General features: G+C 37.0%; 2 protein-coding genes across 3 annotated transcripts; one reads left to right on the top strand and one right to left on the bottom strand.

Annotated features, from left to right (window-relative positions):
* The first annotated feature begins 1,414 nt into the window (after positions 1–1,414).
* LOC106959015 (isotocin receptor-like) lies at positions 1,415–14,125 on the top strand. Of its 2 annotated transcripts, XM_015051261.1 has the most exons (3): positions 1,415–1,957; positions 2,073–3,134; positions 9,969–14,125. In XM_015051261.1, the coding sequence occupies exons 2-3, from the start codon at positions 2,210–2,212 to the stop codon at positions 10,232–10,234; spliced, it is 1,191 nt and encodes a 396-aa protein (XP_014906747.1). In that variant the 5' UTR covers positions 1,415–1,957; positions 2,073–2,209; the 3' UTR covers positions 10,235–14,125. The 2 variants fall into 2 exon arrangements, with proteins under 2 accessions (XP_014906747.1, XP_014906748.1); XM_015051262.1 differs by having other exon boundaries at positions 1,415–3,134.
* A 1,772-nt stretch (positions 14,126–15,897) lies between these two features.
* On the bottom strand, positions 15,898–19,187 carry cav4a (caveolin 4a). Its single transcript, XM_015051243.1, has 3 exons — positions 18,715–19,187; positions 18,367–18,554; positions 15,898–17,922 (listed from the first exon to the last, which is right to left on the bottom strand). The coding sequence occupies exons 1-3, from the start codon at positions 18,940–18,942 to the stop codon at positions 17,772–17,774; spliced, it is 567 nt and encodes a 188-aa protein (XP_014906729.1). The 5' UTR covers positions 18,943–19,187; the 3' UTR covers positions 15,898–17,771.
* Between the last annotated feature and the right edge of the window lie 5,361 nt (positions 19,188–24,548).

Genomic DNA, 24,548 nt, shown 5'->3' with positions numbered 1-24,548 from the left:
CATTCAGATTTGTTTACTACTGACACTTATGAGCATGAGCACCATGGTCAGACTGAAAGGGCTGAGGCCTTTAGAAAGAAGATTGCTGCAGCTTTTGAGGTTGGTGGGGGACTTGAAGAAGTCTCAAAACAATTTAAAATCAGCCATGCCACTCTATGGAAAATAGTCTACAAGTGGAGAACATTCAATGCACGCATTCCCAAAATTGAACATTTTGACACCAAAAACATGGAACATATTAGGCATGAATCAAATGTGGTCAGAAAATGAATGTTGTACAGTCTGCATGGCATAGTGATGTAAATGTCTTGGCTTTGGGGATGTTTTGCTGCATCCGAACTTGGCCAGAATCCACCATGAAAAGCTGTTTAAGCTTTAAAAATTAAGCAAAATTTATCGTTAATTTAAACTAAGATATGTTTTCAGCACGTTCTCAAACCACAGCCATGACCCAAGAGATGTACCACGTTTTCCTCTTTTGAGACATTTTCAGTCTTTTTAACTATAATATGTCTGGTGTTTACCAGATCCTAAAGTTATACAAATTTAACCTCAAGCGTAAATGGCCACACCCTAAAGATTCCACAATGCAGCTAAATATAAATTACTCAAAATGAGAAAAAAAAAACAAAACATGCAAGACACTCCCAGACATTAAAAAATGCATACAACTCAAGAATTTAAAGGACTATGTATACTTTTCACTGTGTCTAGAATAACTATTAGAAGTAAAAGAAAAATTAAATAAATTCAGCACTTTCACAGATTTTTGTTTTGATAGATTTTCTTACAATATCAGTTTTTTCAGTCTGATTAAGGGATCTTTTTCCTTTTTATATTTTTTTAATTATATCTCTTTAATTTTAATTGGAATGCCATTTGACATGGAGGTAGGGCAACAGTAAACAGACCCAGTTGTGATTTGTTAAAGTTATAAAGACACACTGAGAAAGTAATTTAATGATTTGTAGCAATAAGCTTAAAGTGGTCTCACATAAACGAGAATATAGAAAAATAACATGAAAGGGAAGTGGAGATCGTCCCCGTGCCTGTGGCTCATCTTAGGTCACAATTAGGGTCAACTTTGACAACAGGATCTGTTTTATACAACATTAACATAATTGAAGACATGTGATTATCTGTAACTGGGATATTTCAGATTCAGAAATGCACACTGATACATCTAAGCAAGAAAACACATTTATTTATGTACTTATTTAGTTCAGATTATATAACTCATGAAAACAAAATTAAAAATGTTTATAATCAAAGTGGCCTCACAATTTTGTTGCATGACAACAATAACAACTATAAAGATTGAAGTAAATTTATTTATTTATTTATTTATTTATTTATTTATTTATTTATTTATTTATTTATTTATTTATTTATTTATTTATTTATTTTGCTATCTTGTAGAGATTATAGTCCCAAGTCTGTAATGTTAGAGTTTTAACTGTAAATATAAGCCTCTACCTGAGATTTAGTATTTATCATTAGGGTCACAGAGCAAAATTTAATGAAATAAACATTAAATAGCACATATAGACATTGTCCTGTTCTCATTTGTCACATGATGCACATTAAAAGTGAGTAGCATCAAAAGCTCAGAGATCTTTTTTTGTTTTACTTTTCACCAGTTAATAATTGGGGGCTGCGGATAGGTAACAATAGAGAGGTATAATGTCGTATACAGTAGCCCACTTTTTTTTTTTTTTTAAATTGGGACACAAACAGGGTCAGTAGATTTGAAATAACACAGCGTGAAGTAATGTGACGACTGTGCACAACCAAGGCAGTTTCCTTCCGGGGAAAATAAAAAGAGGGAAGGGGATCTGCACATACAGTGGTGGGATGCACAGACCAGAACAGATCAGAGATCCAGCTGGACGCAGAGAGAGAGAGAGGGAGGCAGACTGCAGATCACAAGAAAGAAACGCAGCAGATTATCTCCCGGGTGAGTTTCTTTTTTACCACAAATTCTTAATTTTATTTATTTGTATACATTTCTTGATTTGGTTTTGAAGAGTCAGAAGCAATGAAAGTTTTTAATCTCGTTGTTTCTCCTACAGACGACAGCCCAACTTTTGGGAGATTCAGCCATACTTTTAATGGATGACATCTAAAATCTACATCGACTGACTGCAGCCCTAACTCCGTGTGTGTGATGTGACCGTTGACTGCACAAAATCTGACGCTGGTGCGCACGATGGAGGAACTTTTACGCGCACAGGATGCCTGGGCTCAGAACGTTTCCTGGTACAACTCCAGTCATATAAATAGCACCAATGTGGGGAACAACACGGTAAACCCTTTAAAGCGAAACGAAGAAGTAGCCAAAGTGGAAGTTACTGTCCTGGTTCTGGTGCTGCTGCTCGCTCTGACCGGCAACCTGTGCGTCTTGTGGGCTATCCACACCACCAAGCACAGCCATTCTCGGATGTATTACTTCATGAAGCACCTGAGCATCGCAGACCTTGTCGTGGCGGTGTTCCAGGTCCTGCCGCAGCTCATCTGGGACATAACCTTCCGCTTTTATGGACCTGATTTCCTTTGCAGGCTGGTCAAATACCTCCAGGTTGTTGGCATGTTTGCGTCAACCTACATGTTGGTCCTGATGTCCATCGATAGATGCTTAGCGATCTGCCAGCCGCTTCGCTCGGTGCACAAGGGGAAAGATCGCTTCTGTGTGATCGCATCTTGGATCCTCAGTCTTATGTTCAGTACCCCACAAGCCTACATCTTTTCTCTCAGGGAGGTCGGGAATGGCGTTTACGACTGTTGGGGGGACTTCGTGGAACCCTGGGGTGCCAAAACCTACATCACATGGATGAGTCTGAGCATTTACATTCTTCCAGTTGCGATATTAAGCATCTGCTACGGCCTCATATGCTTTAAAATATGGCAGAATATCAACATGAAAACCAGGAGGGAGCACTTTTTGGCTCTCACGCCGAGGCCATCCAAGGGCGCACATCCACTGTCACGCGTGAGCAGCGTCAGACTCATTTCTAAAGCCAAGATCCGCACCGTGAAAATGACATTTGTGGTGGTCATTGCATATATTGTGTGCTGGACTCCTTTTTTCTTTGTCCAGATGTGGTCTGCATGGGATCCTGCTGCACCAAGAGAAGGTAAAATCCCATTTGTCTGTTTTCCAAAAAGATACAAGAGATAGAAGATAAATACAGCATTTTGTAGATATATTAATGACTGAATACACTGACTGACAGCTTTATTTCCCTGCTACTGTGTGAGGAAGTGTTTTGTGGCACAAGAAGCAGACTCTTGTATTCATTTTTGATTCATGGCACTGGAAATGTGTTGTCCATAAACCCTTGGCAGATAATATTTCAGCACTAAATGCTTTTTGCATGCAAAGGTCATTGTCAGAAATATCTCTTGGAATGCATGAACGTTCCCCTGTTTCTCTGAGAACTGCACAAAGATGATCAAATCCAGACTTCCCAGGAGTGAAACCAGATGAATGAGAATGTCACTTACAACCTTTATCAGTCTTTAAAACCACTGGGAACCAGTGCATCAAAAAGGTTCTGTTTCAAGTAGTAGCTTATATAATATCAATTTAAACTTTTTTTTTTCATATTTTCGTCTCCTTTTCTGGTTAGTTTGCTATTAAAGAGGACATGAGCAGCAAAGCAGATGTGCTCCACAACCTTTAAATTGAACCACTTTGGAAAGTCCCATAAGTTCTTGTTCTGTTACAGATTTATATATTAAACAGTTTCAAAATTATTATGTTATAAATATCTGAAGAGCTGCACAAAATTATTTGTGTATCCTAATATGAGGCATGATTTGTTGACTTGCTTGAAGCCGTGCATCGTCTTTACTCCCATTTTCAGTTTTAGAAAAACTGCTTTGGTGTTTCAACAACCAGTAAATCCTTTCAAAATGTAGTATTTAAAAAAAAATCATGTTCCAGATTAATAGTTTGTCTTGGATTAAAAATAGACTATCCTCCTTTCTATTGTTGTCCTGCTTGTTCAAATTAGTGCCAAAAGTTTTTGTTGTTGTTGTTGTTGTTGTTGTTGTTGTTGTTGTTGTTGTTGTTGTTGTTGTTGTTGTTGTTGTTGTTTTTGCAGACTCAAAAAAATAATGCAAATACACAACATCTACAAAGTAATATCGTTGTAATGAAGATAACCTATAAAAACTCAAGATGTGCAATAAAACTGGGAACAACAATCATCATGACATATTCGGTTGTACAAACATTTCCAAAATGATGGTGTGTATGCTCTTTACACCTGTGTTTTGTTGGCTTTAGGTGCTCAACAAAGTTCAAGTTGCTCATGTTGTTTTTGAATTATTGTTTTTAAAACATGCACAGTAAAATAAATGACTTCTTGTCAGGTTAAGCCAGTTCATCTTTTTATCTTAAAAAGTAACTCCAGCAAACAGACAATGAGGTTTTTTTTTTTGCCCTTATGAAGCTAAATATAAAATCTAGTTTTCAGAGTTCATTCTAAATAGACTTATGATTGCTTTACACCATCCTAAAACAGGAGCATCCTAGTTTCCTCTATGTACGAAATATTTTCAATTAAAGTCCATAGTTTCTGAAAGACCTGCAGACATAGTCTTTCCTCTTTTGCCTTTTTTATGAATGTTACAATCATTTCAGGTCTGCAGGAGGAGAATAAAGATACATCAAACTCATAAGATGTGACGATACCTGATACTGGTTCCCCAAGAACAAGATGAGATTCTGATCATATTTTTGAGAAAATTAAGAATTGTCTCTTTTGAGCATTCTTTTTTTATTATTTATATTTTACAAATACTTTAATGACTATCAGTCTTGTATGGTCCAGTCCAGCACTTTGGTGCTCCTAATGTCCGAAAAGAATCAAAATGCCCCCTTTTTTCAGTTTGTACAAGTAGAATAAAGGTTTCATAAATATTAGAATTTTTTATTTTTTTTAAAACTTCTGTTTATTATTTAAATATGTCAGGCTTGTATTTTGGATTGTGAATGACGAGCAATGATGAACAATGATGCATGACGAGCAAACTGCAGTTCAGACTCACAAGACAATTTAGTTGAGTACGGGTAGGAAGATGTGACACAGCAACCTGATGAAAAACTGAAAATGCCACAATCCGACTCCATCTTCAAGAAAAAAACAGAAAAAAAAATTATCCAAACACTGATGATGTTCGGCAGCTTGATTGATGAAAAAGAGGCTCCATTTTTTTTTCTCATTTGATTTTGCTAATGTAAATTCATTTACATTTGAGGTTGTTTATTGTCTAACAAAACAAATTAGACGGCTTTGTTTGTCCATTACATGTCTGCTTGTATACTGATCTACTGAGAATAAATAAACCAATTGGCCAATATTCATTTAGTAATCAGTTTATTGATAAGAAACCCTACACCAGTGAAAATTCATCAAACCCCTGGCAGAGTTTGGTTTCAAGAAATCTTTTTTTTTCTAACTGGAATAAATATGAACGTTTTGGAAAGAGACACAGTCAGAGTCCCGGCGTGAATCTGATAGGGAATGTGCAGAGAGAGCTAAAGATTAGGGTGATGACAGGCAGGCCTTCTAACCTCAAAGACTCATAATTAATGATAAAACAGTGGAAACAGGCAAAAAGATGGACAGTAATGATGAGAAGAGCTTGATTCCTGTGATGCCAGTAAATATTTTTCCTATGATTGTTGAGAAGGCTATGAATAAGCATCGATGACAAAAGATAAATAAAAACATATTCTATAAACTAATACTTCTTTAACTACGTTTGTTTTATTTCCCATTTTCAACCAGACATGAACTTGTGGGTTGAATTTAATTTATTTTACATCTAAATTTGCCAGAGGTATGAATAATTTTAGGCTTAACTGTTCTTCACCAGACAAAAATCACATATTGACTAACCGGATTGCACTTTTCTGCTACGAATGTGACTTTTACGGGAAGCAATGTTGTGTTTTACTAATAAATGATCTGATGTCATAATGTCTCACCACAAAATCCCAAGTTTGCAGAATAAGATAGTGGACCAATTTCTCATGGCCTCCTTTGCCTGTTTATTGTTATCTCTGTCCTATATGTCTGCTTCCATTGTGCCAGAGATTAGCTACTTTCTGAACAGGTTGCAAGTTCATCATACAGCACACAAAAATCATTCATTTTGCTCCTCAGGTTTGATGTCAATGTTATTTATATATAGTATATTTTAAAACAACAAATGTTTAAAAGAGCACTTCACAGCCAAGAGAGACAAGACATGAAATGCATTGAAAATATTCTAAAACAAAATTAAACATGCATAAATTAAAAAAAGAACTAATTCTATATGACGCATAAACTCTCTTGAGGTCTGACACTCAACTTGAAGTAAAAGCCCCCCAAAAAATATGACTAAAAAGAGATTAACAGTCTGTACAGTCTCTGCAGTGCATATTTTGATACAAACCATTAAACAGACTTTGGGCAGCTACTGAAAAACCCTCATCACCTTTAGTTTTTTTCTTGAATCATGAGGCGTCTGGAATGCAAATCAAAATGTGCTTTCTTCTTTGAATAAACTAATTAAAACTCCAATTCAATGGGGATCTTGAGATATATCTGTGTTGGGAGTGTGTCCTTTTTGTCTATAATTGCATGTGGAAGACTTAGTAGAAAATAGATTAGTTATTGAGACTCTCCACACTTCAAAATACCCTCTGGCAGGACATTAAATACCTCATTGCTTTCATCATTCTGCTCTGAGGCTGTGAAGAAATAACTGTCTGAATATAGAGGGCAAGTGTATAACTTGGACTGCTGCATTATTATTTTGTGGATTACAAAAACAGAAACTACATATATTATCAAATTAATCTGTCCATGCAAATTAATTACTATAAATACGTTTTTGTGACAGTCGTTCTATCAAAACAAATTTCATACTAATAAGTCAGAAAATTTAAGCATGAATATAAATTCTGTGGTTGCAAAACATTCACCCAATACAATCAATGTATTTTATTCTGCTTTGTCCTGCAAACATTTACTTTAGGAAAACAAACAAAGTAGTGTTGGTAGATGTCAGCTCGCATTAAAAGGTCCTGGGTTCAAATCCCAGCCCGGGGTCTTTCTGAATGGAAATGCATGTTCTCCCTGCACACGTTTGGGTTCTCTCTGGGTACTCCAGCTTCCTTCCACAGAATAAGAACATGACTGCTGGCTAGGTTTCCAACTGGGTATAGACAGTGGGTGGATGCAATTTAACCAGTTTATGAGATCTTTCCTCATGACATTTCAAAAGTAGGTCTCATTTTAAATCTTGGTGCAGAAGTGCAAATAACTGAGCCTGTGCTTTCAAATTTACTGCAGATTCTTTGAAGTTTTTCCTCTCTTTGTTGAGATGGGTGCAAGTTTAATAGGTGAATGTTTTTGATCAAATTATGAAAAATTTAGCTCTTAATTAGATGGCCTGGACATCGGTAAAATTGTAACAAACAGATTTCCCTTTCTCCTTCATTAAGTTGTTAAAAGTCATAGATAAATAATAATAATAAAAACAGCCCACCATAATGTTGTTGTTTTATTAATAAAATCCCAGAAGCTCGAGTGAAAAAAAACAAAAAACAAACTTCACACTCTCTCAATTTTGGGACTTTAAAAGAACTGCATTCCATATTTCCATGACATCCTGCACCAAATAGTCCTTCAGCTCTGGACAGGCTGTTTAACTTATATCTTAAACAAACGGCTCTCATACTTTCGGATCATTTTTTAAACGCAGCACAAAGCAGAGAGCTTTGAGCAGAAAGCCCGGTCCTGTAGGGAGTCAGAGTCAGGCAGGAAAAGAGCAGCTCAGCACTTGAGGGGTGAAAAAGACAATAAGTACTAAATCTCCCACACGCCATTAACGATTCAGAGAAGAAGAAAAAATATATATTTGGAAGTCGTCCATTTTCCACTGTTCGAGCTACTTTCTGCCTCAATGTGCTCTGCAGCTATATATGTAATCGGCTGAGTGGATGGGAAAATAAGGTGCTTTTTTTCCCCCTACAGGACGGCCTCTTTTAAAAACCCATTTGTCATCTCTGTGTCAGCTTGACGATCCTCTATTCGGCACCCATTAACCTTTCGTGTTTTTTATTAATCCTGAATGTTTTGGAGGGTGTCTAATCTGGGGGTTCGTATATTTCTAAATGAAAAGCGATTTCAGTCCCAACAAGAAGGGAGATATATCAAAACGGGGAGATAAAAACTGCCCAGTTTTACTGCAAGCCACCGCCCTGCACACGTGTACATGTGGAATCTGCAAATATTAAATACATTAAAGCAATTAAAACAAGCTCAGCCACGTTTACTTCTAGAATATTTTATCACAGCTAAACATCTACAGTAAAAACAAAAGTATCAGTCAGAGAAGCACTAATTTGTTGGACGTTGTGTTGCAGACATACTGAAATGTTTGTCTGGTTACAACCACTGACCTCAATGTATTTTACTGGGATCTTATTTATTAGGATATGCAGGACTGGAGCGGGTTGATTTTGTACTGTGACTCCATTGGTCACACAAGGCCTACTCCTCAGTGGGGCAAGTTCCTCTGCCCACTATTTTGATAAACGAAAATAAAAGGTCAAAGTTGAAGTTAATCACACTTTCCAAATAGCTTTTTTTTATTATTATTATTCATAAAGCTGTAATTCAGTTTCTGTATTGTCCAGATAACATTTTGTTGGATTTAAAATAGGAATATATCCAAAATCTCCAAACTGTTATGTAGAACAGAGTTGTAACTCTGAGGCAGTTTTTGTTACTCAGTCAGATTCCCACCTATGCTGGCAAGCTGGTGCATAGATGGAGGTGATAGTCCAGTGCACATTTTATGCAGGAACTTCCATTCCTGTAAAAATAAAATAAAATCTAATGCCAGGATGAAAGGCAGTGGGGGTTTTTTCTAACATAATTAAACATAATTAGGAATATGGATATTTTATAGCAGCTTTAACAAGAAGCAATATAGCAAAAATAGTTAAAGATGATGAAAAGAACCTTTACAGCCTTTTCTAAAACCGATTAGTTTCAGTACATCAGTTACCCTGGTGAAATTATTCACAGCCTGCTTCCTAAACATGTGAAGCTGATTCAGCAGATCTGAACAATAGCGCGAGGAGCTGCCAGGGCTTTGCTGAGCGTGTCGAATAAATAAATAAAACATACATTCAGAGACCGTTGATAAAATGTTATGTTCTTTTTTTTTCAGCTAAAGCAAAGATTATCTGTACTGGCAAGGAGGAAAAAGTAGCAAAACCCTTTCTACAATGTTTAGATGCATGGATATTGAACATACATTTTAGTGAGAATAGAATAGAATAGAATAGAATAGAATAGAATAGAATAGAATAGAATAGAATAGAATAGAATATATTTTGTAATAAAGTATATGTTCTATTACAAAATATATCTGTTTTAAATATAAAAAATTCTATTTTACAAAATAGAAGAATATTTGTAGAATATTCTATTTTTGCTTAAATATATTTTGATAAAAATATGTACATATTGTCTATATTTTTAGATATGCAAAAATATTTGTATATACACATAGAATATTCTATGTTGTAGGATATTCTATTATATTCTATTATGAAATACTCTTAAATTGAAACTTAATTTATTTTTTGCGGATTATAAATTAGTTGAATTAGAAATCAGTGTGACTATTTATTAAAATGAACTGTTAAACTGTTTAATAAGGTGTCCTAGCTACCTTTCCTGTCAAGTTGCATGCATACACCCATACTTTTTTAAGTAGTCCACAGGTGTCCATAAGTTCTGTGTTAACTATCCCATCATTTCCAAGCCATATTATATATTGCCGTTATTGAAATACAGGCAGGTTTTTTTTCTATTTTTGTTCAATAAAATGTTGTGGTTTGTTGTTTTAAATGCTTTCCCTCTCGACTGACTGTAGTTTTCCTTTCCTTGTAGACATGGCCTTCATCATCTCCATGTTGCTTGCTAGCCTCAACAGCTGCTGTAATCCCTGGATCTACATGTTCTTTGCTGGTCACCTGTTTCACGACCTGATGCAGAGCTTCTTCTGCTGCTGCTGCAGACACTATCTGGCCGACTCGTCCTGCCGCTGCGACCAGCAGTGCAGGCACAAGAGCGGCTCCTCCACTTATGTCATCAAGAACGGCAGCAGTATGAGGAGTTTGACTCACACTTCCAGCACAGGGGGGCCCGCGCACTGAGCCGGCAAGGAGCCATCTTAAGCTTCCCGTGGCTGATTTGATCCAGCAATCATGCAAGGCCTTGGTTGAGGCATTTAATCATCGACAGCAGAGCTGAGCTCGCCACGGCACAATGCTTGTTGTCAGCCATATTAAATTAAGCCAAACAGAGAACATAAACCTCCTGTCCGGAAACAGCCCTGCACCCTGTGATAACAGAAAGTAGAACAAAATGCCATTGTGTCCAAAATGTGAACTAAATGAGCTGCAAAGTGAAGTTCCAACCAGAACACATTTAAATTCAGCAGGATCTGTTCAAACGTTCGCTCACGGCTGCAGTCGGCTCTGACAGGACCAGATGGGACGGACCAGATTTTAATCGAAGATGCCAAAAAAAAAAAAAAAAAACAACAACAAAAAAAAACTGACTTGGTGGGTTTCATTTCTATCTTTGGTCACAGAATGAGTAGGAGGGAAAGAATTAATGTACACTGTTGTTTACTGTGGCATGTTCAAACATATATATCTGTGAGATGACAAAATAGGACAAAATATATGCTAGATGTTTAGTTAACAAGACTTGTCTACTATCTAAGGTCAAACAACTGTAAACATTCTTTACACTTGTTTACAGTGTTTTTGAACTTCAGTTTTACAGATTAAGGGCGTATTCACACCTGACACTTTCGGCCCACTTTAAACGGACCGAAATATGTTTCCCCCGTTGGTCTGAACCTTTTGTTCAGGTGTGAATACAGTCAAGCGAACTCTGGTGCGGACTAAACAAACGGACCTAGACCCACTGTTTGAGGTGGTGTCCAAACAAACTCTGGTGCATTTCCCTTCTAAGTGTGAACACAGACCGGCCTCAATATGAGCCAACAACAGGACACACACGACATTTTGGACTTCATGAGCCACCGTTGCTGGGAATTATGGTAAAAATTAGCCCTTCAGTGTTGCTACTACTACATGTACTGAAATCATACCTGTTCTCTCGTTTACTGCTGCAATTTCATTAAATTCTAGTTTTTTTTCTGTTTTTTGTTTTTTTGTTTTTTTGTTTGTTTGTTTTTTTTGATATCCTGTTACCTACTGCTTACTGCAGCTACTTGAAAGTTTGGCCCGTTCCTAACTGAGTCAGATTTGGAGGCTACTTTGCTCTCACACACATTTTCAGCCCTGTCCACAAATTTTCTGAGGGACAGAAATCGGAGCTTTGTGATGACCTTTCCTGCTTTTGTTGTCTGAAAAGCTCTCTAACTAATGTGCTGGTATGCTCTGGGTCATTGACTCAAGCCTTAATTTCCCACCTGTTATCTAGTGATCTTGCTTCCTTATTTTTCACAGAATGTTCCTTCCTTCTGAGCCAATCTGTTTTCAGATGTTTACCTCTTGCAGCAAGACCCCCAACAACACAGTTCTGTCACTCCTGTACTTCACAGTTTGGATGGTTTTCTTAGGGTTGCAAAATTGTTCCTTTTTTCCTGCAGATGTGACGATGGAAATTATGACCCAACTACTTAGTTTCAATTTCCTCAGACAACAAGACGTGGCTTCAAAAAGTCATTTTTATGTTGCCTTTGTAGTAATGGCTTCTTTCTGATAGAGCCGCCTTTCAGCTCATGTCAGCACAGGACTTGTTTTGCTGTCGATAATGACCCCCCTCTCACCAGATTCGGCCTGCATCTTCACATTGTCATTTTCTTTTGTTCAGAGATTGTTTCACACATTTTGCAACGAAACAGATGTTTGTCTCTGGGGCTCAGGACAACGCCAATGTCCAGCTGGACAACCCCAAGCTGTTTTTACTTGTGTGCAGTCGGCACTTTCAGGCACCCAAAACTGAACCAGGCTTTCAGAGAGCCACAGTTTTCAACCTGATATTTTGCAGTATTTCTTTTTAAGTTCACTTTCACACAAGAAGGCGGTGTGTTTGAGTCATCACCTCAAAACACATCCACAGGTGTGTCTCCAGTTGTTTTGCGGAACTCCTGATAGGTTGATTAGTCATCAGAACGTTTGTAAATTGTTTAAAGGTAGACTAATATAAAGGTCTGAATTTAAAGAACATAACAAAAAAAATCCTAAAAAAATATATCTATTTTATTTGTCTTTCTTTTAGTAAATATAAATAATGAATAATACATTAATGATTACGGTTTGTAGATTTCGATCTACCCTAAAACAGAAAATATTTAAGATCAGACAAAAAATGGCCGTTTTCTTTTCTGTTACTGTGTATGTAATTATCTGTTTTCAATTGTAAATTAATGTATAAATGCATAAGTCACTTTGATGGTTTTCCAACTTTAAATCTGAAACTCTTACACTGATAAAACTGTTTTCAGTATCGTTTCCTGTAGCCGTGATACATGGCATTGGTTTTCACAGATCTGTTGACTAGTGTAAATATTTACTTTTCAGAAAGTTCCTCGTTTGTGCTGTTTTCTCTAAATGTTCTGAGATATTCGCTATTTTTGCAAATCTTCAGAATGATGTGTGAAATGTGCCAAAGCAACTCAGAAAACACGTAATAGGAATATTCTCTCCAGAGGTTTGCCTGATGTTCAATAAAAAAAAAAAAAAACGTAACACTAAAAAGAAATGAAATGTAATGTCTGTGCATGGGTATCTGCAGTCAGTGCCATCTCAAAGCTCTGTAGAAAACCAACCTGCCAATTTGTTTGGTAGCCCTGTGTGTGAAAATAAATCATCCAGTTAATGATTCGGGTTAAATGGGATTAGACACATCAAAGGCTAACCTCAGGAATTTTGTATAACCATCCTGCATTTATCCAGACTCGACTTCAAGTCAGAACATTGCTATACCTCAGAAATGATGAGAGCTGTTTTCCTCTGCTTTTCTTTTATACAGAAAACTGGTTTATAGTGACATAGTTGCCTCATGACAGAAATCGAAAGTTCAAAACACAGGAGCAAACACCTAATTGGCATCGTTCGTGATTTTCAAAGCCTAATGTCGCAAATTTGGATTTCGTGTTACTGGATATAAATTGCTGAACCCATAGTTATTCATACGGCTGGCAGAAATGAAAGAGGTACCCATTAAAAATGTTTTAAAGCGACATACCCGGAAATATTTAAAATCATCTTAGCAGTGGTAGTTCGACCAACAAATGAAACCATTCCTAAAAAATTCCAGGGCTGCTGGTGTTCAAACTGCAGAAAAATATTTTTTTTTACCATAGTTGCTGTGTGGTCTCTCTCATACAGAAATTGCTTGCTTTAGTGCTTATGAGCTGCATGTCAGTGACCAAATTTTCCTTAAAATAGTGAGACAAGCCCATATGTCCAGACCCTGTTGAAATAACTGAGCTTCCACTCCCGTTTCAAGCCAGAATTACTGCCGTAAAATGGTTCTGACTACAATTTGTGACAAAAGTGTACTTGGATTGTAGCTCAGTGCTGAAGGAATTATCCCAAATTATGGACAACATTGGAAGAGAGACGTAGAGTGGCTCAATCCAGCTCCTAAAAGCAATTACGAATTCTGTTTCTCCACTTATGTGTTATTTTGATCAGCACCAATCACATACATTAAATCGGGGGTCAGCAACTCCAGTCCTTGAGTGCCACTATCCTGCAACTTTTGGATGCATCTCTGCTCTAACACATCGGGGCAGGATTGCTGATAAAAGTTGGAGATGTTTGTTGGTTCTTATTAAATATTTCCACCAGAAAATTGTGTCATCTTTTTAAAAAGTGCACAATTTGCCTACTTTAGATCTTAATTTGTAACTTACGAGAGCAAAAGAATACACTGTGGATTTGTTTATCTCTATCTTGTCTGACTCAGTTTTTTTTTTTCCTTTTCTTTTTTTTCACTCTACATGCATATTTTAAGAAACTTCAAACACACCTAATAAACATGATTCTTTGTACATTAAATGTGCAATATTGTGTGAGGTTGGTTTAAGTGCAGATGCAAGAAAAACAAAAACACTTTCGTGATTTCACAACTGAAAGATATTTAACATTGGATTTAATCTTAATCTTTCAACATAATAAAATCCATTTTAACTTGCTTGTTTAACTGGTTTCCTTTTTACTGTGTATAGAGCTCTGACAATGAGTTTTTGATGATGTCCTTTCAGAAATATTCACACACTTATGTCGTCTTTAAATGAGAATAATGATATTTTATTTTACCATTAATAAGCTATTTTAAGCTATGTGATAAAAACAAATCAATCGCTTTCATAATTCATAAAACTATTTAGCCGAAAGGATTGATTCCTTCCCACTAACCAAATATTATTTCATATTCAATAGGGCACGGAGGTTCTGTGTATATTTTAGATTAAATGTATTTAGTATCACAAAAATGATCTACAATATAATCAATAATTTTTCTATTGTTGAGAAAACATTGAAAATTACACAGAGACAAAAGAAAAATACTAATAAAAGTTAAGAGGGTGTGTTTTTGTTAAGAAATTCAACAATAAAATAGTTATTTTAGTTTAAGTCTAACTTTCCTATAAGTTGCTTGTCTCTCAATAATTTAAAGAAAACACATTTTACAGCCCATATTTTTGTGTTCTAATAGATGACAGAATTTAAGAGCAGAGAGGAGGAGCAAATAAAAACAGAGACATTAAAGATTTCAGAACTGCCTTTGATCTTTTCTCTCCCAACACCAGAAGCCAAAAAAAAAGAAGAACTGAGCATCTTGCTTTGGTCTGGAGTCAACTTTTATCTCACTAATGGAAGTGATTAAGACTTCTGCTCATCCAAGTCCAAGAGCTGTATTTTATATTTCTCAACTCAACAAAATCTTGGCACCACACCTGTGATTCCTGACACAAGGACTCAGAGACTGTAAGACTGTTGGTTCTGGTTCAGTTTGGTGATTCTTTAGTTCTGTTTCTCTTGATATGGGTTATGTTCACACTGCAGAGATTAATGCTCATTCCCAGCTTTTTGTTAAATCAGTTTTTGTTGTTGTTTCGCTTGGTACAGGTCACATATAATGGAAAAAAAAAATTGGATTTGGGCCACTTCAGGCTGCAGTGTGAACATAGCCTTAGTCTCTGAAGTCAGCAGCTTTCAGGAAATGAGTGATCAGAGGACGCTGATAAATGCGTCATAAGGAAACTTGTAATAAAACAGGAGATGAGTCACTTCAGACAGCCTTAAATGTATTCTGTAGCTTTCCTTGACCCCATTCCCCAGGCTTGAGAAAGACGGAGAATGTAAACTATCTGTTCCTGTAAATATGACTATCTCCAGGCTGGAACTGTTTTCTTGTTCAAATGTTCAAACATGGAGTTATTCTACTCAATAGATTGGTTAAAGGGTTAGATTGGAGGACTTTGTCTAGCTCCGCAATTAAAACACAATATGACAGATGGATAAGAAAGGACTTCATAAATCATAAGTTTCTGTGAAATACACGCATTTATGTAAAGATTATTTCTGTCACGATAAAGTCAGGCACCCTGGTTTGAATGCCGATCCCCGCGGTATTCTATCAGCTGCAGAATGTGGGAAATCCTGTGTATCAACAATAACAAGCTTCCATAGGAAATACCAGTCTGAACAGCTGAAAGCAACAGTTTAATCTCAGGACAAGGCCCTGCTGACAAACTTACATAAAATGAGAAACTGGATACAGTACCTTGAGCACACCTTCTTGTTCTCTGATTTTTCTTTATTTTCTCTATTTTCTGCACTGTAGAAGGTATTGAAGCTGTCAGAATCAGTTAATACAAGCCAGTGGATGGAGAAGAGCGACAATGAAGAGCAGTCACTGAAGCAGTTTTTATCTCTAAACTTTATAATTATGGTACTTGTGTGTTTTCAACTTGGAAATCTGCAGAATGTTCTCACACTTTTCCATCAGAAGACTGAAATTAAAGAGGGACTGCACTGCAAGATAATCCATGACGCATAAAAAAGTCACTTTTTGTGGGGGGGACAATGAAAAAACGCTAATTAAATGACATTATATTTCGAGATTTATTGTGAAGTCTCCCTTTAAAAGTGCTCAAAAAGATATTAATGCTGATAATTCACTGACTAGCTCCAAATGCTTCTTGTAGATAAAATAATCTTTCATCTACTTATTCAGGCTTCTTCAAGGATCCTGGATGTCATTAGATGTCTGGGTTGTTACAGAAACCATTTTCACAATGAAGAAACCAATTGCTGTTTAGTTCTCATCAATGTTCGGTCATGACAGCACATAATTATGCACACGTTTGGGGTATGACTCCAAAACATCACGATCCTTAAAGACTGTAAACTTTGGTGGAAAATCTCGCTGATGAGGAACATAAATTAGGGAGTTTTTTCAGATTGGGTGGAGGCGACTCATGCAATCATGTAACCAAAGATAAATGAACATTGTTTATAAACGCTTAAAAACGAAAAATGCGATAACTGGAACCTCCGCTTTAATGTCAGAAAGGGAAAAGTACAGCCTGTCTCATACAAAGAGTCATCAAAATGATTTCAGACTGTGGGCATGATTTTTAGGGATTACATCAGTGCATAAACTACACAAAGCTCTAAAAAGATTTTTTTTCACATTCTCAGGTATTTCGCTGAAAAAACGTATAATGCCTTGCCAAATTATTATCCTTTGATCTTTTATATTTTGTCACACGAACTCCACTAAATTAGTCTCACTGAGATTTTATGTCACTTATGCTTAACATAGTTTAAAATCTAAGTAAAAGTCATTTACAAGTTCCTAGCTATGTTTTAACAAATAAAATCTGAAAAGTGCTGAGCAGATCTTTACACAACCCCCTTTACTCCGACACTTCTAAATGAAATCACATGCAACTAACTTCTTCAGAAGTCTAATCTAAATACTCCAACTGTGTGTGTATGTGTGTGTGATGTAATCTCATTATCGATGCTGATGATCTACATTAGTGACTCTGGAGGAGCTGCAGAGAACCAGGTCATGGGTATAGGAGAATTGGCTGACAGGTAAACAAGTTGGTTTGCACTTTATGGAAGAGTGGCAATAAGAAAATCAAAAGAAGAAATGTTTGCAGGTTGCAACAAGCCATGTAGGTGACACAGAAAACAAGCAGAAGACCTGATTTGGGCCAAATGAGACCAAAAATGGATCTTAATGGCCTAGCTTTCCACAATATGAGAAAAGACTTAAACTGTACCTCACCCAACGCGTACCATCACCAAAGTGGTGGCAGCATCATGCTGTAGGGATGAATGGGAAGATAAGAAAGAGGATGTACCAACCTAGACTAGCCACTAGGATTTTAGCTGGAGGTGATTGTACAAACCGTTGACTCATAGGTCTAAATACACACACCACACTTTTCAGATATGTATTAAATGCTCTATAGCACAAAATCAATATTAAATTCATCCAAGTGTGTTGTAAAAACACAAAGTGAGAAAAAGTTCAAGGGGTATGAATACTTTTTTTTTTTTTTTCCCCAGACACAGTATATATTATTTTTATTAAACAGTCAAAAGTCAGTGCTGCTTATGTTTCAGTCCAGATGAACAGAACTTTGTCCACATCATCAACACGTCCAGCCAGCCTCTCGGGTCATTCTTTGGCCAGGTGTATACCTAAACCTCCACAACATTTTCCTGCACTCGTTAGGAAAGGGACCACAACAATGTGCAGCATGACGTCCCAGAAGCTCTGTATCCAGCGGTTACCGATGAGGACACAACGAATACAGGGGCGAACCATCCTGTCGCAGAAAAGGAAAACACAGACATTACATAGGTCAGCTGGAAACATCCAGATATCGTTTATGTTGAAAAGTAAACCTTAGAAACCTCAAATTAAACATCCGCTTTACAGTGCTGTGTGGAAGTATCTGCCTCCATGCATTTTTTTTTTCTTTTATCGCATTTAAACGTTTTCCAAAAATGAAAAACCAAAACAAACTGAATTAGTAGTTTTCAAATGATAATTTAATCTATTGATAAATAAATCAAAAACCATTATTCAGATATTGTTTGTCTTTTAGTTATTTTAATAATCTTGAGCGTTAGTGCAAAAAATAGGAACACGGGGGAAAATACTTTTTCACATTTTTTTCACAATTTTTTGATTTGCTTTATTTTGAAAAGTTACACCGATAAAACAATTTCTTAAATGAAGCAGAAAAAAAATAAATAAATCAACCTACCAAACGTGGAAGCAGCTGAGGAGGCCAAACAAAAGGCCAGAGATAGCTGACATGGGAAGGGCCAGCAGAGCGGTGACTATCCTGTAAATCCAGACCCTGGACACTTCAAACAGAGCATTGCTCCAGATCCAAACTCTGTCCCCGCTGCGCACTGATGGCGGCTCAGCTATCACATCCTCAAACCCTACCTTTGAGTCAAAAGGACTAATTCAGTCATCATGAACAGTTAACGCTGATGAAGCGCTTTATAAGCTAGGGAAAATGCACTGTTTATGGAGGTTTTTTTTTATCAAATTACGAATACAAAAATCATAAAATCTTTACTAAGCTACTGCAAGATTGTTTTACCTTGAGGCAGTCATTGATACCTCGGGCGTCCCGTGAAGTAATCAGTGGTTTTGTATCACTGATTTCCACCAGAGTGGATGTGTGAATGTTTTCCTCCTCATCCAGAGAGGGTTGGGCTCTCCATAACGTCTGCGGTTCCTCCCCATCTTCAGACTCTTCAAGGTCACTGGAGTCCCCCAGATCAATTTCCACTTCCTCCGAATCTTCGTCTTTCTTCAGGGTATCCATTTAAATGCCTGATAAATACGAAGAAAAAGGGAGCAGAGAGGGTTGCCCGTCACTTTCCCCAACAGCCCAGACAGAAGGCCACTGACCGGACCCTTCCAGTTGGCTGAGCGCTGAGGTTATATTGGGAACGTTACAGTGGCCTGGGTGGTATTTACAGCTGGTATTTCAAGTGAAGATCATTTTCCTGTGCAGTGTGGAGGAAAGAAGGGGCTGAGGAGGATATAAATACTTTAAACATGATCGTGGCTCTGTTTGCACTGAAACACTGTAGTTTAAATGTAGTCATGGAAACAGAAACAATGCACAGAAATATGCACAGTACACACAAATACAGAGGCAACGATGAAGCATTTGACCAAAGATTCTGGGATTTCATTCATTTCACAGACTCTTGTTTTTGTTTGTTTGTTCAAGTAGGCAGTAGGCATATTGAAGTATGAGACAATACTGCCTCCTTGTGGAGGGAATCCGCCACTTCAACTGTAAATTCAAAATGATTTTAGTGTGGCCCACGTTTTGGAGCAATCTCAATAAGTTCATATTTTCAAGTAGCTATACATGAATTTGATAAGTTAGAGCATCCTATTTTTAGTTTCTGATAATATTTTATCTTCATGCTTTGAAAATACTATAACTCTCTCCCAACTGTTTTACCTAAAAATGTGATCATGGCATTATTTTGACTTGTGTCAGAGATTTCGCTAAAGGAAAACTACGTCCACTTCTAGAGTAGAAAATCATAATAAATAAGTAAGTGAATGTTGCAACACATCAGCATATTTTCTGTCCTCTCTTCGTAAAATCCATGCATAAAAAAAATACTCGAGCAGGACCCAACAAATTCACAGGAAAGGTTGGTGCCTCTGTGATATCACTGGAAAATTACATCAGGCTGTCATTGGAAAAATCTTGAGTTTCTTTTTTTTTTTTTGCATGAATTTTTTCCATTTACTGTATAGGTCACCTAACGTCATACATTTATAAAGATCTTTCCTTTTCCTTCAACTTTGGACCCATTTACAGCTCCTTGTTAGAACACAACAACCCACAAAAATTTAGGTTATTCTGCAGCCTCTCATCCTTACAAAAATGAACTAATTCAGTAGATGCTCATGTAAAATTACTGTGAGGTATTGTGCTCCAGATTGACTTGAAAATAATGTTGCCACATATGAAAACATACAGGCTACACTTCCAGTGCTCTTAATTTTACTGCATCCCCAAAGGGATAAGAGGAAATAGAAGCAAGATATTTCCATTTGAAAAAAAAAAAAAAAGCAAAATAGTAGTACACAATACATCACTGTAAGTGCGAGACAAGCTGTACATTAAGTCATTGTTGTGTTTGCTTTGACCACTGGAGTGTTTCCATGGTAAGGATGAAGTCAGATCGCTGGATGGAGACAGAAAGAGGACACGGAGTATTGATGGCAGGGAATTTCCTGACTCGGTGCAGGAGACGAAGGCATGCTAATGGACTGCACATCTAACCAGATGGAGCTTGTTTGTTTCCGGCTGTGCAGGTGAGGTCGACAAAGTGTGTGTGTGTGTGTGTGTGTGTGTGTGTGTGTGTGTGTGTGTGTGTGTGTGGGGGTGTGTGTGTGTGTGTGTGTGTGTGTGTGCGTGTGCGTGTGCGTGTGTGTGTGTGCGTGTGCGTGTACGAACGTGTGTGGGTGATGTGTCTGACTGAAACAAAATGGAGTAAATCCTGAGAAAACGATGACTCGTCACAGCTCTGATATAAGTAAATTAACTGGATTTCTCTAGTAAATTAACTATTTCCATGTTAAGCATCTACAACAATACTAACCTTTTTTTTTTTTTTTTACAAATTTACATAAGTAATATTAGATGATAATAACAAAAACTAATACAGCTCCATAACGTTAACTTTGTCATTTGAGATGACATAATCGTTCTGCAGTCTCCCAGTTTGGATACATTGACTGTGTTTCAGATCAAGGATACACACATTACTTACCTGTTCAGCTAACATTAGCCATCCATCAGTCCCTATAAAAGCTTAGATTCATAATTCTTATACTAGATCAAATGACAACAGGAGGTCACACATTGTAGCCTCTATCCTTGGCTTTCAGTCCAAATATTTTACTTCCCGAAATTCAGTTCTTTGTCTTTTTAATCACATTGTGACTTGTGCAGGCAAATTAAATTATTTACATTCTTCCTTGGTGGTGCTCAGTGACATCATCACATCTCCTCGGATATTGTCTTAGATGTGGGGATTATGAGAAGCTGCAACTAATAACTATGTTTTTAGCAGCTTCATTAGTGAGTAAATTTTAAAAGTTAGTAAAAAGATAATGAAGCTAACCTAAACAAGAAATAATAATAAAAAATAAAATAAAATAGAAATGACCCTCTGTTAAAAACAGTGAAATCTTTAAACATGAATTCATTTTCTCTTTATCTCACAGATGTGCGACATGATGGTGAGATGAGAGTATTAGAATAAACATTTTTTTGCTGGACTCCAGGGAGTCGATCAACAAGTGTCTGTATCCTTAAGAAATCTTCACCAGGCCCATTCTCCCAACATAATGCCTGTGTCCTCCCAATGTCAGTACAACCTCTGGTAGCACCGCATGTCACTGTCACTCTCCAGACTTGCAATTAAGAAATAATTGTGTGCTGTGTTCTGACACGCCGGAATACAATGTAAGACAGGAAGCAGCTTCTGTAGACATACTATCTGAAATTGACAAAAATGCGGCTCAAATGTTGCCGTGGTGATTCTTTTCTAACGTCACTCAAGCCCCTCTTTCTGAAACAGTTCCATGATAAACCCACAAAGACAAGCCCCTTTCTGAGCTGACTCTGGTCATTTACAAACCAAGCTGAATCACAGTGATTTGATTTTAATCAAATTAATGCCACAGAGTGGAGGAAATATTAGTTTGTTGCAACAAGAGCAACGGTTCAACACTAATTAAAGCTGATACCGTCTGCTGCCAACATCAGCAGCTTATGTGGGGCATGTTGGATGTGCCACCATGTTCCTGCTCAGCACCTGTCACTCCAGCTGTTTGCAGAACAACAGGTCAGACAGACTGTCACATCCACTTAACAGTGTTCATCCTGATAAAAAAAAAAAAAAAACTTCCAGTGCAGTTCCACATTGTTGCATAAATATAGGAAGATGAATTTGCGTCTCTAAGAATTGCCATAGAAAAAAGTGAGTCCAGAATAGGGAAGCTATACAGATTCAACTAATAAGTCACTTGACAAACTGATCCTTATCAGTTGTTTTGTAGTTTTGCAGTTTAACATGTATTATATGAGTTGCATAATGTCTTGCCATTCCCAGCTGTTAATCATTTTTACCATTTGGGTTTTCCAAATGTCCAACGCATAAAGCAAGGTCATCTCAAACCTTTTTAGAATTATACCTTCTTTTCTATTCTTTGAAATCAAGTTATTTAGTGAAATGCTTACAGTTGTCAGAATCCATGTTTACAGCTAAAACATGAAAATCATTCATGGGGGGGAGAGGTTCTCAAATGATTAGCTAAAAATCTTCTAACATCATTTCCTAAAATGCAAAACAATGCTGTACAAGTTCACCCTGTTGTGGGTTTGTAATCTCACAGCAGAGATTGCAAAGCTGAGCTCTCTACATGAGCTCTGATAAGATACTTTACTGACAGTCATGTTTTATACTTGCTCAAACCATTTGAGGGTCTGACAAAATAATGTTATTCACTCCTTCAAATAGGAACATCAATCACCTTCATTCCCTTTGAATCCTCAGGAGTGACTGTCTCATCACCTCTACTGTGCATTATTCATCATCGTGTGCAATAGAGCAGCTCGTCAAGTTTAAATTAAACAGGCATCACAGGAAGATTAGACCTTTCTCCTTAGATTTAGTGTTAAGTACAGCCACAGTCAATCAGGCTCAAAACATAAAGTCTTGTTCTCTGAAGGACGGGGTTTATGTTTGATCTACTATGAATGAGATTCGCAGGGGAGAAAGAACATTTGTAATTGTCCTGATTTAATTAGAACTCCCACTGAAGAGAGAAGTTTTTCGATTTAATTAGCTAGTAGTCAATTACAGATGCGCCAAAACAGAGTCACCTTTGGAAGTAATAGATTTGTTGGTTTTCTCACATTGTCCTGTCTTTAAGTAATTTTCCTATGGTTAAGGACAGAAGAACTGCTGAGCATCAAACCTGTGAGGAACCAGAAATTACTGGTTATTACTAAGTTTCACATTTACATGGAATGAGACAATGGCGGCCAACGCGGCACTGGCAATGCTACGATATCAACACCTTCAAGTGAGTTAAAGTATGGTGTGAACACTCTACAAACTGTCAAGTAAAGTGGTGGCAACATCATGCTGTGGGACTGTTTTGCTGCCAGAGAAACTGATGATTGGTAAATAAGTGGATGGGATATTAAAAAAGGAGGACTTCCTCCACATTCACCAACTTTAACTCAACACAACGGCCAGATGGTGGAAATTTTGGACACAATTGTGTTCTCCAGAATCTCAATGTTCCCAAATACTTTTTTTGCGTTCTGTTTATTTTGTTTATTTCTTATGTGTTATACCTGTTCACATTTTGATTTATAGATAATTTTATGTTTTAACTCAAATCCTTTGGAATAATTTGTGTTCATTAGTCTATTCCTCTGTCTATTACTGTCCATTTCTCTATTTGCTGTTTTTTTTTTTCACTATTAAATCATTCTGCATCTTTAAGCTCCTGACAACTCATTGTATTTTAAATGATTTTTTTTTTTTTTTATGAATTGTTCAAATCCATCATTAAAGGTCAAAATGATTATGAACGTCATCAGCACAATATGAACTTCTCACATCAGGGTGCGATGCTTCTGGAAGTGTAAGTGATGCTAAAGTAAACCTCCGTTGGAAAATCATATCATATTTGTAGTGTTCATTTTATTGCGCTGCCTTTGATAACAGCACTCTGCTCACTGTCATCAGCAGAGCAGTTCTGGTAGCTCTCTTCGGCACTTGCATGGATTTGTTTGCAGCCAGACACCATAAAACGGCACAGCGTTATCTCGTATTGAACACATCCAGAGGTCAATAAAAAGGCATTTTAGTTGCTGTGTGCGCAAGTGTGTTTATGCATGTTTTGCTTCGGGTTTTTTTTTTCTTTTTTTAAAGCCTGTCGGAAGGTCTGGTTCACCCTTGACACGCTCAGTTATTTCTGTTGTCTCTTTAATATGCCATAAAAGCAAGATAGATTTTTACATAACGCAATATGTAATCAAGTTATTTCTGAACCTTTTTTTTTTTCTTTTTTTTTGAGAACATCCCTGGGAAGTTACAGGATTTGCACAAATTTAGCTGAGCATGCTCATTCTATTTGTCAGTCTGGACTGTTGTCTGGCTGATGTTATCCCCTCAACCTAATCTATGTGGCACAGAGGCAGACTTGGTCTAAATATTCACTGCACAGGCATCAGCAGCTGTGATAGCAATCTGTTTTCATGAGAAAACTTGACTAATGCAGTGGTGAATCCAATAATATCGCCATAAAAAAACATATCAATATGATGCAACTATTTAAAAAAAAGGAACTCTAAGATGTGCTTATGTCGCTCCA

Source organism: Poecilia latipinna, unplaced genomic scaffold, assembly GCF_001443285.1.
Source record: "Poecilia latipinna isolate Pla-1442-1.1 unplaced genomic scaffold, P_latipinna-1.0 Scaffold1037, whole genome shotgun sequence".
NCBI classification, from domain to species: domain Eukaryota; kingdom Metazoa; phylum Chordata; class Actinopteri; order Cyprinodontiformes; family Poeciliidae; genus Poecilia; species Poecilia latipinna.
This window is presented reverse-complemented; position numbering and strand designations above follow the sequence as displayed.